The 16,333-nt window shown below is 38.8% G+C and overlaps 2 protein-coding genes across 2 annotated transcripts in view; one reads left to right on the plus strand and one right to left on the minus strand.

The window, feature by feature from the left end:
* Positions 1-5,851: 5,851 nt before the first annotated feature.
* On the minus strand, positions 5,852-10,585 carry ANKRD49 (ankyrin repeat domain 49). The gene is made up of 3 exons (XM_082660803.1): positions 10,532-10,585; positions 7,702-8,056; positions 5,852-6,319 (listed from the first exon to the last, which is right to left on the minus strand). The coding sequence occupies exons 2-3, from the start codon at positions 7,957-7,959 to the stop codon at positions 5,858-5,860; spliced, it is 720 nt and encodes a 239-aa protein (XP_082516929.1). The 5' UTR covers positions 7,960-8,056; positions 10,532-10,585; the 3' UTR covers positions 5,852-5,857.
* A 146-nt stretch (positions 10,586-10,731) lies between these two features.
* The window catches only part of MRE11 (MRE11 homolog, double strand break repair nuclease), a 64,388-nt gene continuing 58,786 nt past the window's right edge, over positions 10,732-16,333 (plus strand). Inside the window, exons 1-3 of the mRNA XM_082660219.1 lie at positions 10,732-10,815; positions 11,547-11,664; positions 14,191-14,323. Coding sequence (XP_082516345.1) covers positions 11,645-11,664; positions 14,191-14,323 — 153 coding nt within the window. The 5' untranslated portion in view covers positions 10,732-10,815; positions 11,547-11,644. The remainder of the gene's footprint in view (positions 10,816-11,546; positions 11,665-14,190; positions 14,324-16,333) is intronic.

The following is a 16,333-nucleotide window of genomic DNA, read 5'->3' on the forward strand; positions in this document are numbered from 1 at the left end:
TCCTCTACCTTCAGGTGATCTTTGACTGTCATGCCCTATCTAGTAGTGGACATATGACTGTGCATACAGGTGGGCTTATCAACTGGGGGTTTCACTGATGGGTGATCTGTCTCGGCTGTTCAGTTGGGGAAGCCCTCATGTTGGTATTTTAAGGTCTTATCTCGTGAACTGCTCCGATTCTCCATGGAGTGACTCCTCCCGTCTCCCTGCTGGAGGGAATCAGTCTGGTACCAGCACCCTGGGAAGTGAGGGGGAGAGGAGAACTGAAGGCTTAATATGTAGAATGTAAGTATTCATGAAATTCCCGTTTCAGTATGGTGGTTCTGCCTTCAACTGTGCTTTGTACCTTCCATCCAGAGAGCCTGTTTGACTTCCTTCAGTGAATTACCTCCAATGTTCTGCTGGAGTGGAGGGGGGGTCATCCATCTAGCTGCTAAGAATGGGGGATCTGGAGGTATAACTGCTTTATTTTTATTGTGATAAAATGTACATAACATAAAATTTACTCTTTTAACCATTTTTAAGTATACAATTCAGTGACATTAAGTACATTCATAGTGTTGTACAGCCATCACCACTATCCATTTCCAGAATTTTTTCATTATTCCAAACAGAAATTGTACCCATTAAACAATAATTCTCAATTTCCCCCTCTCTCTGCCCTCTGGTAACCTCTGTTCTATCTTCTGTCTCTGTGAATTTGACTACTTTAGGTACTTCATATAAGTGGAATCATACAATCTTTTCCTTTTGTGTCTGGGTTATTTCATTTAGCATAATGTTTTTAAAGTTCATCCATGTTGTAGCATGAATCAGAATTCCTTTTTTAAGATTGAATAATATTCCATTGTATGTACCTACAGCATTGTGTATATCTGTTCATCTGTTGATGGACGTTTGGGTTGTTTCCACCTTTAGGCAGTTGCAAGTAATGCTGCAATGAACACTGGTGTACAAGTATCAGTTTTGAGTTCCTGCTTTCAGTTCTTTTGAGTATATACCTAGAAATGGAATTACTGGATCATATGGTAGTTCTGTGTTTAATTTTGTGGGGAACCATTAAACTTTTTCAAGTGGCTGCACCACTTTACATTCCCACCAGCAATGCACAAAGGTTCCAATTTCTCTATATCCTTGTCAACACTTGTTACTTTCCTTTTTAAAAATATAACAGCTAGCTATCCTAATGAATGTGAAGTGGTATCTCTTCGTGATTTTGCTTTGCATTTTCCTACTGACTAGTGATTTGAGTATCTTTTCATGTGTTTACGGGTTGTTTGTATATCTTCTTTGGAGAAATGTTTATTCAAGTATTTTATCCATTTTTGAATTGGGTTTTTTGTTGAGTTTTAAGAGTTCTTTGTATATTCTGGATATTAATCCCTTATCAGATATATGATTTATAAATATTTGCTCCCATTTAATGAGTTGCCTTTTCACTTTGTTGATAGTGTCCTTTGATTTTAAAAAAGTTTTAATTTCGATGTAGTCCCATTTATCTATATTTTTCCTTTAATGAGGTGTTTTTTGTGACATATCCAAGAAATCATTGCCAAATCTAATATCATGAAGATTTTTTCCATTTGTTTTCTTCTAAAAGTTTTATAGTTTTAACTCTTACATTTAAGTATTTGATCATTTTAATTTTTGTATTAACATTATAGTGTGATGTAGGAGTCCAACTTCATTCTTTTGCACGTGGATACCCAGTTTTCCCAGAACCATTTATTGAAAAAGGCTATTTTTTCCTCCATTGAATTTTCTTGACACTATTGTCAAAAGTATTCAGTGCTCCATAAATGTGAGGGTTTATTTCTGGATTCAAAATTCTGTTCCATTGATATATATGTTTATCCTTATGCCAGTACCACAAGCTTTCTAGTAAGTTTTGAAATAAAAAAGTGTGAGTTCTCCAACTTTGTTTTTTTTTTTTCGAGATTGTTTGGCGCTTCTGGCTTCTTTGCATTTCCATATGAATTTTAGGATCAGCTTGTCAATTTTTGTGAAGAAGCTAGCTGGAATTTTGATAGAATTGCATTGAATCTATAGATCAATGTGGGGGGTAGTGCCATCTTAACAATAATAAGTGTTTTGATCCATGAAAATGGGATGTCATTCTGTTTATTTTGTGCTGCTTTAGTTTCTTTCAACAATCTTTTATAGTTCGCAGAGCAAAAGTTTTGTACTTCTTTTGTTAAGTTTATTCCAAAGTACGTTTTTTCTTGTCAATGCTATTATAAATGAAATTGTTTTCTTAATTTAATTTTCAGTTTGCTCATTGATACTATATAAAACTAAAGTTGATTTTTGTATATTGATCTGGTATCCTGGAGCATTGCTGAACTCATTTATTAGTTCTTATAGTTTTTTCCCAGTGGATTCCTTATGATTTCTCATATACAAGATCATATCACCTGCATATAGAGATACTTTTAGTTCTTTTCCAATCTGGATGTCTTTTCTTTTCTTTTCTTGCCTAATTGCCCTGACTAGAATCTGCAGTAAAATGTTTAATAGAAGTGGTGAGAGCAGACATCCTTGTCTTCTTATTATTTTTTTTTGAAAATGTGACCTGTTTTATTTACTAGGGGAGCATTTGAAACTTTGAAAGAGAACATCCATTTTTTTAAAATTAATTTTTATTGGAGTATTGTTGCTTTACAATGTTGTGTTAGCCTCCACTGCACAACAAAATAAATCAGCCATACACATAGAGATATCCCCTCCCTTTTGGACTTCCCTCCCATTTAGGTTACCACAGAGAATTAGGTAGAGTCCCCTGTGCTATACAGTACGTTCCCATCAGTTGTCTATTTTGTACATAGTATCAATACACAGTATATGTGTCAATCCCAGTCTCCCAATTCCTCCCACTCCACCGCTTTCCCCCTTGGTATCCATACATTTGTCCTCTATGTCTGTATCTCTATTTCTGCTTCGCAAATAAGATCATCTACACCATTTTTCTAGATTCCACGTATATGTGTTATTATACAATATTTGCTTTTCTCTTTCTGACTTACTTCACTCTGTATGACACTCTCTAGGTCCATCCACCTCTCTACAAATGACCCAATTTCATTCCTTTTCATGGCTGAGTAATATCCCATTGTATATATGTACCACAGCTCCTTTATCCATTCCTCTGTTGATGGATCCTTGTCTTATTCTTAACCTTAGAGTGAAAGCACTCAGTCTTTCACCACTAAGTATGATGTTAAGTTTTGGGGTTTTTTTAGATGTCCTTTATCAGGCTGAGGAACTTCCTTTCTATTCCTAGTCTGTTGAGAGTTTTTATCATGAAGTTTAGCTGTAACTCTTTGCTTTGTTATTTTAGTGGTTGCATTAGTGTTTATGGTATACAACTTTAACTTTTCATGGGCTACCTTCAAGAGATATTATACCGCTTTAGGCATATTTTAAGAGCATTCCAAGGACTTCCCTGGTGGCACAGTGGTTAAGAATCTGCCTGCCAATGCAGGGGACACGGGTACGATCCCTGGTCCCAGAAGATCCCATGTGCCGTGGAGCAACTAAGCCCATGTGCCACAACTACTGAGCCTGCACACCACAACTACTGAAGCCTGCATGCCTAGAGCCCGTGCTCCGCAACAAGAGAAGCCACTGCAGTGAGAAGGCTATGCACTGCAATGAAGAGCAGTCCCCGCTCACCGCAACTAGAGAAAGCCCTCACGCAGCAACAAAGACTCAATGCAGCCAAAAAAAGAAATTCCATTTCTCTCCTTCCAGCCATTATATAACTGTTGACATATATTTTACTTTTAGATATGTTATAAACTCTGTAAAAATTGTTAATATTTTTCTTTAAACAGTCAATTATCTTTTAAAGATAATTTTCCAAATCTGTATCATAATATTTACTTGTAAAATTAATGAGACCATTTAACGTACTTTGACAATCACAAACATTTGCAATTATCTTTTCTATATGACTAATAGTTTTTTTAAACCATCTTAACCATTTTAAAGTGTTGAGTATATTTACATTGCTGTGTAATGGATCTCTAGAACTTTTCATCTTGCAAAACAGAAACTCTATACCCATGGAACACCAGCTCCCTATTTCTCCCTTCCCCCAGACCCTGGCAACAACCATTCTACTTTCTGTTTCTATGAATTTGAATATTTATTTATTTTTATTATTATTTTTTAATAAATTTATTTATTTTTGGCTGTGTTGGGTCTTCACTGCTGCACACGAGCTTTCTGTAGTTGTGGCGAGAGGGGGCTACTCTTCGTTGCAGTGCACGGGCTTCCCGTTGCAGTGGCTTCTCTTGTTGTGGAGCATGGGCTCTAGGCGCATGGGCTTCAGTAGTTGTGGCACACGGGCTCAGTAGTTGTGGCTCACAGGCTCTAGAGTGCAGGCTCAGTAGTTGTGGTGCACGGGCTTAGTTGCTCCGTGGTATGTGGGATCTTCCCCAGACCAGGGCTTGAACCCGTGTCCCCTGCATTGGCAGGCGGATTCTTAAACCACTGCGCCACCAGGGAAGTCCCTATGAATTTAAATATTTTAGATGTCTCATATGAGTGGACTCATACATAATTTGTCTTTTTGTGATTGGCTTATTTTATTTAGCATAATGTTCTCAAGGTTAATTCCTGTTGTAGCATGTGGTAGGATTTCCTTCTTTTTTAAGGCTTAATAATATTCAATTTTCTGTATATACTACATTTTCTCTATTCATTCATCTGTCAGTGGGCTTTTGGGTTGCTTCCATCTCTTAGCTGGAATGAATAAACATGTTATGGATCCAAGGAAGATACACAGGTAAAAAAAGAATTCATGCTTTTTTTTTGGTTGTTCAAAACTTTTATTTTTTTTTGGAATATTTATATTTATGCTTTTGTCACTATCCACAATGTGGCTTTTAAAAAAGGCCTGAGCCACTTTGCGGTTCTCACCCCAATATAATCATCATCCCCTCATTCTTAGAATTCCTTTTCCCTGTCACTTTGTCTTTGTGTGGCTTGTATAAAATGAGGACCCTGGAAAAGAACACCTCCTGTGAACTTGAGAGTCTAGATGAGCAGTGCCCAGCTCAGTAGGACCAGGGAGGTAAAACTAGCTGGAGAGCAGATAGATACGTTATGATCTGAACCAAGGTATAGTTGTGCGCATGTCTGAAGGGTCGTGCTGACTCACCAGCAGCATAAGGAATATGCAGGTTGACCAGGGTGAGGTAGGATGGTCCACAGGATTGTGTGGATTGTGGGAGGGGGCAGTATATAAAATTCGTGGATTAAACACCTAGCTACTTCCTGAAAATGGCCTAGGTTCTAGAAAACAAAGATCTAGGTGTCTTGATTTTTTTTTAATTTACGGAGATTCAAGACACTAATATGTTCATTCTTACGGTTTACAATGAAAGCAAATGGCTATGGTGATGCAGAGAAGACAGCTGAACTGCACCAGTATATTAAGAGTTTTAAATGAAATTCTGAGTTACCTGACCTTATAAAAATACACATTAATATACTAAATACTGCACAAAGATCTAGGATGGGGGAGTATTTAAAAATACATTTCTCTTGGATCAGCACCAAAAATATCATTAGTTTTCTGTACAGCTTGTGACAAGTTTTTCAGTATAGGTAAGTTAAAATGATTTGATAAAAATCACAAACACCACGGAAATCATTAAAGATATATCCAATCAACTTCCAAATACATTTTGACATCAAGGTCAGGCAATTCACTTGGAAGGATATTATCGTGATATTACCACTGAATTACTGTCCTAAGACTTTTGATGTCAACTTTGTATGATGGGGACATTTCACATCTCACACAAAGGAGGCACTGGGACTTAGAAACTTAAGAAAATTATTAGAACCATTAAGACTGAGGTGAAGAATTTGTGCAGCCTTCCACAATTTCAAAGAGGTAGTGATACATGCTTGTCCTCCTGGCGATGTCAAATGCAGTTTCCTCCAGGTTGTTCTTCAGACCTGCTTTGATGTAGCGGTTCATCAGGAGGAGTTCAAGGGTATCTTTGCTGTCTCTGTTCCCAGCAGCTAGATGTAAGGGGGTCAAGAGGCCTTTTGTCTGGGCGTTGATATCTGCATCATGCTGCAGTAAGAAAGAAGCCACTCTGGTGTTATTCCACTTACAGGCACTGTGCAGGGGTGTCCAGCCATCCACAGTCACCGCGTGAACATCTGCCCTGTGTGCAATCAACTCCCGGACCACGTCTAAGTGTCCGCTGTAGGCTGCTCGATGGAGCGGGGTGTACCCATCTTCATCTCGAGTGTTCACGTGGGTGGCCTTTTCTGAAAGCAGTCTTCGCACTGTGGTCAGCTGAGAAGAAAATAGATCTTTTACAATCCCAACTCGAAATGAAACAATAAGCAAAGAATATTAAACCATCTAGTGTTCGATTTAATTAAGTTAAATAAAAACTTCTTTGTTAGCAGATGACTGTAAAATAAAAAATACGATTTTTTTGGGGGGGGTGGGGAACTGATTTAACAATGAACAAGTCAGTGTTAACTATAAACTGTTGATTCTAAGAGCATGATTCTCTGAATACCAAACCATACATTTATTCCTGGTCCAATGAAGGCTTATTGTATAAAAGCTATAGTCCTAGATGAATAATACAGGCTAGAATTGTATTAATATTTTAAATTTCATCTGCGAAGAAAACATAGTAATGGAACAGACTGATCTTTCTGTAGTAGGATTACCACACCAATATACATACTGTATAAAACTTTAAAAAATACCTACTGTATAGCACAGGGAACTCTACTCAATATTCTGTGATAACCTAAATGAGAAAAGAATCTAAAAAAGAATATATGTGTAACTGAATCACTCTGCTGTACATCTGAAACCAACACAACGTTGTAAATCAACTACACTCCAATTAAAAAAAAAACTTCTTTTAACAGTAGAATACAATGGTAACAAGGAAGTCGAGATTAAGGAGCGCAATTCCTTCTAACTAAAACAACCTCAGATACATGTTTTCAGGAAGTGATTTTCAGTTTGGTCTGAGGACCTCTGGTGGGATGCAGTCTGCTCTTGGCTTAAAAAGTTATCCAAAAATATAAGATCATTTATTAGTTTATTAACACAGACATGGGGGAACTTAGTAAAACAAGATACAAACGGCTAAGTGGGAAGAACAGACTTTGGCTGTTAAGCAGGGTCATCCTACTTGGACGATTCTGGGCAAATTAATGTTCCTGAATCTCAACTTCTTAATCTGTAAAAGGGAAGAATATGACGTATCTTATAGGGATATATGAGGATTAAATCAATAATGTAGTAAGGCACATGGTATAGTTGGTATTTAATAAATGTTAATTCCCATCCTCTCTTTACTAAATACTTGTCTTTAGGATGACCCTAATGACTTAATATAAATGATTTAAAGATACAGATGATTGCTTGCTCTCTTTATAATTATTCTTAAAGCTCCCCAAAATACCCATGTGACACTTTGTAGCTTACTATGTGTTTTCACATACATTGCCTCTGTATAAAACCCCGTATGAAAGAGGCAGGTATTATGGTGGCCATTTTTACAGATAAGAAAATAGAGGTTCAGAAACAGTAGGCTTTGCCCAAAGTTACAGACTAAAGCAAGATTCAGTACAGGTCTTCTGGCTTCCAATCTAATACGTTTCCTACTAAATTAAGGTTTCCTCTTTAACTGTTCTTTTTATTTTTACCCGATTTTTTTCAGCAGCCCAAAGAAGCAATTTGCTTGGATCTTTTTCCATTTTTTTTTCTTGCAATTGATACCACTCTTCAGTTTTTTCATCTTGCTCTTCATCTTCATCAGAATTCCCTACCCAGAGACTTTGGGTGCCAGTGGGAATAAGGTGTCCATGTGTTTCTAATAATTCAAGTTGGTTAAAGTGTTCAGAAAAGTCCAAGGAGTTCTCTGGGTCTGGTTTTCCATCATCATTTACTTTCTCTTTTTCCATTTTTACTACTATTCTAAATACAAAGCATTTCAAATGCCAGAGTATAAATTATCTTTCCAGAGATGAATTATGTCTGCTTTATTTTATTCATCAAGATCTGAAACACAAACACAAAAATTAGGAGCAAAATGGTTATTGAGGCTTTATCAATAGCATAGATAAGTCTTGCAAATATACACAAATAAACCCTGTCTAAACTTTTTTGGTGTTTATTAATACCCTTCACATTCATTAAATATTGGAACTGATAGATTTCAGTTATCTTTATTTTTAATATTGTTTTTCTACTAAGTCAGTGGTTATAACACTATTTTGAATCTATTGGTTCACATACTACATTGTATTATGCTAACAGTGATTAATGCTTGAAGCTTTTAAATTATAACTAATAAAGATAACCACATTCACGATTTTTATAGACTAGACACACAGAAGTTATAAAGCAGGAGCAAAAATTTTTAGTTCCTAAAAAATCTACTTCCAAGAATCAGAGATTCTTAGAGATGGAATAGCCCCCAAAGGACATGTGTCCCAATCTCTCATCAATGCAGATATCTTTATCATGACATCTGTAATAATCAACCTACTTCTACTTTAATAATTTCAGGCTTAGGAAAATTCACTGCTTTAAAAAGTAGTCCTATTCACTGACAGATAACTATAGTTCTTAGTTGGGTTCTTGTTTTGAAACCGAACTTTGGCTGTCATTTACTCCTTCATTCAACAAAGATGAATAGAATGCCTGGTATGTGCCAGTCTCTGGGTACTGGGATTCAATAATGATCAAGATCCACGTCTTAACCTCAAGAAGCTTCCTGTCTCGTCAGGGAGATTGGCAAAGACAGTGTTTAAGTGCTATAATAAGACCATATCTAGATATGATGAATATACAGGAAGGTCATAATTAACCCAGTCCTCAGGGAGTAGAGAAGGCTTCCTGAAGGAAATGATATTTATTCTGCTAGGCTGCCATAACAATTTATAAACCAATATCAGCTTAAAGAGTTATGCAGCAGATTAAACTTTAACCAATTAAACAAAATGAGAATAATAGATATTTAAAAAATATTTCTCAGCTTCCCAACTATATTTGTCGAAATCTTATCAGTCTTTCATGACTCTTCTCAGATGTTGCCTCCTTCATTAAGTCTTTCTTGAGCCTCCAAATTACATCTCTCTCTAGTTTCTACTTTTTTTTTGTGCTACATACTGTTTTATTTCACCACTAATTTTGTTCTTGTTTTAGTCTCTTAAAAGACTGTAAGCTTAAGGATAGGGACTATATTTAACTTACATTTATGTCCCACTTATATAAAGCAAACATTAAGAAATATTTGTAGAATTAAACAGAATTAAAGCCCTATCACTTGATTTTGCTTGGAATGGATTCCGAGAAATTTGAGAGTTAGTCGTGTACCCCTAAGATACTGATTTCTTTCTACCTAATTTTCACGAGCTTTAATTGATACAATCCTAATGCATCAGTAGATTTTATTACTACTGCCAAGTGCATTAAAGTCAAGTTTAAATTTATCACGCATGACCAGTACCTTCTCTGGACCTGTTACTTTGTTGCACAATGAAAGGACTGTACTAAAGGATTTCCAAAGACTGTCCAACTTTACAGAGTCAATCGAGAGACCCTATCAGAAAGGCTGTATGTTCTAATATTTTCACTTTCCTCAAACTATTCTCTGAACCTTGCAATACAAAAGTGATCACAAATCTACTCATTAAACACTTCATTAAATACCTTACTGTATAGTTCACTTGTCATTTGTATCAACCACAGTAACATTATAGCACAGATCTTATACCCCCCTTTCCTTTTCATAAAAACTTTTTATAATTTAAATTTACTGTTCCAGGTACAATAAATTACATATAAAAATTTCTTAATGGATTTAATTTAAAAAGTCAACCCCAGGTGCATCTCCCTGATTCAGGGCTTAAAAAGCCGATCAAGATACCTACTTGATGATACTCCACCAAGAAGAACTAGGGTATGTTTTTTAAAGATCACATTCCATAAGAGATCTAAACTATGTTAACTCTTAACAATTCAGTGACAGGTGGGGCCGTAAACCCCATTTTACAAGTGAAGGCGCTGAGGTTCTGATTAATACAACTTTCAATAGAACTAAAAGACCAAATTTTCTAATTCAAAAGTTTCACATTGTTTTTTAATGTACTCTATTTTACTGCTGTCAGCACAAAGCAATGCAGATGTGCTGAACCCGAGATCCAGGCAGACAATAAGGGGACGCAGGGAAAGTCTTGTAAACTGGAGTCCGAATGCTCAATCTCTGGGGAGTGGAGGTGAGGGAGAAGACCACCAGTCCCGGCCCTCCAGCACAGGCTGGTCACTTCACAGGCCCAGGAGTCGCGTCTGCGGCCTTCCGAACTTCTACGAGCGAAGAAGCCGCTCCAGCCCTACTTAGGACCCACGACACGGCCCGATTTGCAGGGCTCGTCAGGGGTCGACAGGGGACCCGCCCCTTTGGGCCCAGGAGTTCTTAGGTGGCGCCAGGCGACCAGGAAGCGTGGCCCCGGACGAGAAAGACCTACCCACCTTAGAGAGGGGAAAATCGCCGCCGGAAAGCTCGCTTCCGGGGTTCGTCCCCCGGGCTACTCAGGATTGGCTCCTGTATGAGGGCGGGTCCTCGCTGCAACTTTTCCTGCTACCTTACGGCAGTCGGCAGCCAATGAGAGGAGTTGAAGCGCCTACGTCATTTATGAGGTATCGCGAGAGAAGGAGGTGCTTTTTCTCTCCCGCTTAATTCAGGTTTATGGCCAAGCTGCTTCTCAGGCGGTGCTGTTGCTTTTCTTCTCAAGAATCTCCCTCCTTCTTACCGGGTAAAAGACAGCCTCGGGTTCCAGGGTGGGGCTTTGGAGAGTCCAGATGTGGGGTAGTTTAGGAGTCGCTTTCTGTATCTGCAGGATCGCGAGCGGAAGCCCAGAGAGGATTGACTCTGGGCCGGGTAGGCTCGGGAGGAGCCTGGGAGGTTTCCGCGTTCTGGTTTCTGAGGGTTCGGTGGTGCGGGGCTGCTGAGGCTTAGAATCCCCACCGAACCGGGAATCCGGACTTGGGAGGGGTCGTTCCGCGGTGGCAGCCGCTCCTCCCAAAAGATCCTGGCCATTTTCCTTAAACCACGTGTTTCTGCTTATTTACACTAGCTTTAAACGTGGACCCCCTATCTTTTCAAAACAAGCCCATTCCTTAAAAAAAAAATTTGTGTTTAAGCAGGAAATACGGGGTCGCCTCATGCTCCAGAGTAGCCCATGCATGCAACTTAAACATTTCTGCACATCCAGAGTTCGTGTGCTAAACCAGAACTATTGGGTGTGACCCTTTTTGCCCATTCATTTAACAAGCATTAGCTTCCCATGGGGCATAGAAAGGGAAACAGGAGAGGAGCGTAATCATAATGGTGTAAGTAGAGTGTCACTGGAGATATGTTTTTCTGTTTTGTTTTGTAAGCTCTGAAAATAAAAGTATAGTAGGTGCTTAATTGAAAATGAGACACTTCCAAAATTGCCAGTCTGCTTTTTAAAAATGTGTTTTAAATAATATAATTTTGTTTTAGAATTTGGAATCGAGTGAGTTTTCTGACGTGTTTGAGCACAGGACCCAGGGGTACTTCGAGAGAGAAGTGGTCCTGGAGGAGCTGGACTGATCATAGAAATGAGTCCTGCAGATGCTCTGTAAGCACCTGTCTTCCGAAGTCGTCTTTGTTGCTTTGGGTTTCTACAGTCTATCAACTATGATCACCATAAAAGAAAACTTATTTAATAAATTATGAGTAAATAAAGACCTTGCCTCTGAATACAAGTGTTAGTCATCAAAATGAATATTTGGAATGGTTAACATTTCATGCTATATGTTTATTAACTAAAGATAATATGCAGCTATAGATTGGGGTTTTGCAGTAGGTTGGCATATTGCTATATAAGTTTATGTTCTTATGTTTTGTCTTAAACTATTGAAGCTATAAATATGCTTGAACTAAGTCTTACTAGCTAATGCAAGTCTTTTTTTTTTCTTAATTTAGTTTTGGCTGCGTTGGGTCTTCATTGTTGCGGCGGGCTTTCTCTACCTGCGGCGAGCGGGGTTGCGGTGTGCAGGCTTCTCGTTGCGGTGGCTTCTCTTGTTGCAGAGCTCGGGGCTCTAGGCGCACGGGCTTAGTTGCTCCGCAGCATGTGGGACCTTCCCGGACCAGGGATCAAACCCGTGTCCCCTGCATTGGCAGGGGGATTCTTAATCACTGAGCCACCAGGGAGGTCCTACTGCAAGTCTTTTAAAGCAGATTTTTAAAGAAGTAAATTGCTTTAGTACTGAATAAATTGCAAATGAATCTGACTAAAATGAAAATAAATAAAAGGACTAGAAAAAGTTATGTGGAAAAAGCTTCAAACTTGGAATATTTCACCCTTGTTTTAATTTCTTTTTATCTATCTGTCTGTCTATCTGTCTATCTATCTATCTAATCTATCTAGGCTGCACTGGGTCTTTGTGGCAGCGCGCCGGGTCTTCCTTGCAGTGCACGGGCTTCTCTAGTTGCGGGCTCTAGAGCGCGTGGGTTTAGTAGTTCCGGTATGCGGGCTTAGTTGCGGCATGTGAGGTCTTAGTTCCCCAACCAGGGATTGAAGCCGGACCCCCTGCATTGGAAGCGTAGAGTCTTAACGACTGGACTACCAGAGAAGTCCCCTTAATTTCTTAATTAGCATTGTGTAACCTTGGACAAGTTAGCAAGCCTCTAAACTTTGTCTCCATTTCTTCATTTGTATAATTGGATTACAAATGACTCTCAGGGCTTCCCTGGTGGTGGCGCAGTGGTTAGGAATCCGCCTGCCAATGCAAGGGACACGGGTTCGAGCCCTGGTTGGGGAAGATCCCACATGCCACCGAGCAACTAAGCCCGTGCACCACAACTACTGAGCCTGTGCTCTAGAGCCCGTGAGCCACAACTCCTGAGTGCACGTGCCACAACTACTGAAGCCCACGCGCCTACACCCCGTGCTCCGCAACAAGAGAGGCCAACGCAATGAGAAGCCCGTGCACCGCAACAAAGAGTAGTCCCTGCTCTCCGCAACTAGAGAAAGCTGGCGCACAGCAACGAAGACCCAACGTAGCCAAAAAAAAAAAAAAAGACTCTCAGATTAATTCTCATATTTAAGTGAGAGACCTCAAGGGAAAATACCTTACAAATTGCTATGGAAGTCTGGGTAGTAATGTGATCCGAAAGTATTCTGACTTACTTGTATGTATATAGCAATCAGAACTCTTCATATCATTTTGAAGTTTATGAAGAGAAATCTTTTCTGGAAAATTCTCTTATGTATAAAGATTTGAATTTTGGAGATATATATATAAATTTTTTTGAAGTTCTTATGGTTTAGTGAAAACAGCCTGAGTGTTAATAACGGGTTTTAGTTCCATTTCTACCATTTTGTTTCATGATAAATCAGTTAATTTCTCTGTATATAGCTTTCTAGTTTTTCAGAGATAACAATACTTAACCTGTTTACGTGTGGGAGTTGAGATGAGATCAGGGATACCAAAATATTTTAAAGACAATTAAAAATTATATTAAGTTTAAGAGAGAATTAATAACTATCATATTACTGCTTCACATGAAAGTACTTTTGAATATTACCAAATTTAAATGGCATTGTAAATTAGTTTTGTTACTTGGCTAAAGTCATTAGTGAAAAACTAACTTTGTATGGAGAGCAAACCTCTTCAGGGGCCTGGATGTAAGTTACTAGTTTATTAGGATAAAAATCTACTTATAAAGTAAGGAGAAGGGCTTTTAAAATTAACCAGTTAATTCTAATTTTCCTGGGAAAATGCAAAGTAGATAAATAGCAAGTTTAGATACTGAGATCAAATCCTCTTGGATTTTTGCTGTAGAACAGAGCAGGAAAACAACCAAGCTTTCAAATTCAGGTTACATATCAGTTTATGAAACTGGTTGTAATGAGGTTATACATTTCTGAAGCAGTTACAGAACCTTTTAAAAATGTGTGTACATTTGTTCTGCTTTGTATTAGTGGTAAGAAAACTGTGACATTAATGGTCTGTTGAATGCTTCAAATTTTTGGGCCTCGTTTAGGGCTAGAAAAATGATTTTACGTCATAACTGCTATTATTTTATAGATTTAGGTTTCAGTTTGCTTGAACATCCTTTTAATGAATTATATTGACATGTTTCTTCTTTTTAAATACAGCGATGATGAAAATACATTTAAAATCTTAGTTGCAACAGATATTCATCTGGGATTTATGGAAAAAGATGCCGTCAGAGGAAATGATACGTTTGTAACACTTGATGAAATTTTAAGACTTGCCCAGGAAAATGATGTGAGTTTAGTTTGCATTTTTGCGATTTCTACCAAGTTCCCTTACTCAACTTGCTCTTTTTTTTTTTTTTTTTTTTTTTTTGCGGTATGCGGGCCTCTCACTGCTGTGGCCTCTCCCGTTGCGGAGCACAGGCTCAGCGGCCATGGCTCACGGGCCCAGCCGCTCCGCGGCATGTGGGATCCTCCCGTACCGGGGCACGAACGCGTGTGCCCTGCATCGGCAGGCAGACTCTCAACCGCTGCGCCACCACGGAAGCCCCACTCAACTTGCTGTTTTTCCTTTTAAAGATAGAGGTTTGTTTTATAGGCCCATGTCCTCACACTGCCTGCTTAAATATCTATACTGAAAGCCCAAAGCAGAATTTGTGTGCTTTATTCCCTGAATTCAAGTAGGAGCTACTTTTGTAAATAGTCTGTAAAAATTTACAAATATTTACCGTGTTTACTGAGTGCAGTATCCTGTGGCAGTTTCTATTTGAAATGTAAAGATGACTGTCATAGTTTCTGCTTTCAAAGAACATGCAGCAAGCAAGTCAGTATGTGAGATACGATAAATGTCAAAGATGCTCAGATGCAAGAGCCGTAAGAGTATAAACAGCATTTCCTGGGAGTTTGGAGGTAGAAGAGATCACATTTAGATGAGGATAGCAAGATGAGGTGAATGAAGTGGCATTTAACTTGGGCTTAGAAGGATGGTAGGCTTTTAATGAGTGAAGAACAAAGAGAGTGTACACCTCCCGTGAAGCAGTAGGAAGGGCACAGAGGCGAGATGATTGGTCCATTAGGGGTACAGCAGCTGTTTGGCTCACTGGTAGGTCGCGAGTTAGAAAGCGCGCTGAAAGACTAGAAATGTGGTTTGAGCTGCATCAAGAGCTTCAAATACCAGATTGAGGAGTTTGTACCCCGTTTAACAGAAAGTCTTCTGCCAACAGAGTACAGCATGAAGGCAAGATAAGTTGGAGGCTTTTTAAAAGTGGTGCCATGGGATGGAAAAGAGGAAATGAATGCAGGAGATAAAGAGAGGATTTGGATACTTTGATTGGTTAGTCAGTCGTAGGGGGTGGGGATGAGGGAGAAGGGGATGACGGTGACTCTGGAGTGTATTATGTTTGGGTGGATGGTGGTACCAATAATAGAAGTAGGTTTTAAATAAGGAAGATTTCTTCCTTATTTTCATACTTCCTTATAACATCCTTCCTAATGTGGGAAGGTGATGAATTCTGATTGAGACCATTTGAGTTGGAGATTCCAATAGGACATTCAAGGAAACATTCCAGCAGACAGTTGAAATGTCCATCTCGAGCCCAAAAGACAGCTGGGGAATAAACATAAATTCTGGGGACTTGCAAACTTCAACCTTGACTTTTCCTCAGAGTTCTCTTCAGTTTTTCTGCAAGTCCTTTGGTTCTTATTCCCAAATGGATACAAGTGGAACCTCTCTACTATTTTCTACCTTCATGTCTGTAAACTTAGTCCAAAACTTGTCATATTTTGCTGGACTGCAGTAGCTCCCCTTAGGTTTTTTTACTTCCATTCTTTCCTCCTACAGTATTCAGCATAGCAGCCAAAGTGAACTTCCAAAAACCATGTCAGATCATGTCACTCTGCTGCTTATAATCTAAGTGGCCTTCCACTGAATCTAGAATAAAAATTAAACTACAAGGTTCAGTGTGATCTGGCCCCTGCCAGGAGACTTCATCTCCTTCCACTCTGCCTGGTTGGTTTGTGCTTCATCCATACAGAGATGTTTGTTCTACTCTGGTACCTCTGCATGTGTGGTTCTCTTCCTGCTCAGAGCACCTTGATCTTGCCAGGGTTGACTTCTCAGTTCTCAATTCAAGTTTTACCTTTTTTGGGGAGGTCTTACCTGATGTCTCAACACTCTTATCACATTACTCATTTATTTTTTTTTATAGCACCATCTGAAATAATTTATTGAATTATTTACGTGTGTATTATCTTCTCCACTAGAAGGTGAACTCCATGAGAATGAAAAATCTTTTTTGTTTGC

Source organism: Grampus griseus (genome assembly GCF_964374135.1).
Source record: "Grampus griseus genome assembly, chromosome: 8".
Lineage (NCBI taxonomy): Eukaryota > Metazoa > Chordata > Mammalia > Artiodactyla > Delphinidae > Grampus > Grampus griseus.

What these genes read in the sequence shown, in the direction of transcription:
- ANKRD49 (XM_082660803.1), bottom strand. Translation starts at nt 7,959, where the DNA reads ATGGAAAAAGAGAAAGTAAATGATGATGGAAAACCAGACCCAGAGAAC. An exon ending in GGGCTGCTGAAAAAAATCGG is followed by an intron (nt 6,320 to 7,701) that starts GTAAAAATAAAA and finishes TTTTCTTCTCAG; the next exon opens with CTGACCACAGTGCGAAGACT.